The 283-nt window shown below is 49.8% G+C and overlaps 1 protein-coding gene across 1 annotated transcript in view; it reads right to left on the bottom strand.

Annotated features, from left to right (window-relative positions):
* LOC119586303 overlaps positions 1-283 on the bottom strand; it is a gene marked incomplete at its 5' end in the record, with an annotated part of 12,688 nt that overhangs the window by 4,690 nt on the left and 7,715 nt on the right. Inside the window, 1 exon segment of the mRNA XM_037935009.1 lies at positions 1-168. Within this exon segment, the coding sequence (XP_037790937.1) occupies positions 1-168 (168 nt within the window).

Below are 283 nucleotides of genomic sequence, written 5' to 3'. Positions count from 1 at the left end.
GCATCTGCGGCGCGAAGAACACGTACTTCGGTGTGTTCTCCCACGCGATGAAGCAGCGAGGGTCGTCGCCGAGGTCGTGCAGGAACAGCAGATACGTAAGACCCATTGATATGAGCGGGAAGCCCCAACACAAAAACCAATAGGCACGCAAGCGACCTCCGACGACGCCTGGCGAGTGTAAAAGGAATAGAAAGGATTTCTTCATTGTAGGAAGGCTCGCTTAGTCTTTTTTCAAGCTCTATTTTTCGAGCACTATTATATTCATATAGTCTGGAATGCGTTG

The sequence above is a fragment of the Penaeus monodon genome, chromosome 21 (assembly GCF_015228065.2).
Source record: "Penaeus monodon isolate SGIC_2016 chromosome 21, NSTDA_Pmon_1, whole genome shotgun sequence".
Classification (NCBI taxonomy): domain Eukaryota; kingdom Metazoa; phylum Arthropoda; class Malacostraca; order Decapoda; family Penaeidae; genus Penaeus; species Penaeus monodon.
The sequence above is the reverse complement of the archived record's forward strand: the minus strand, read 5'-3'. Positions and strand labels throughout refer to the sequence as shown.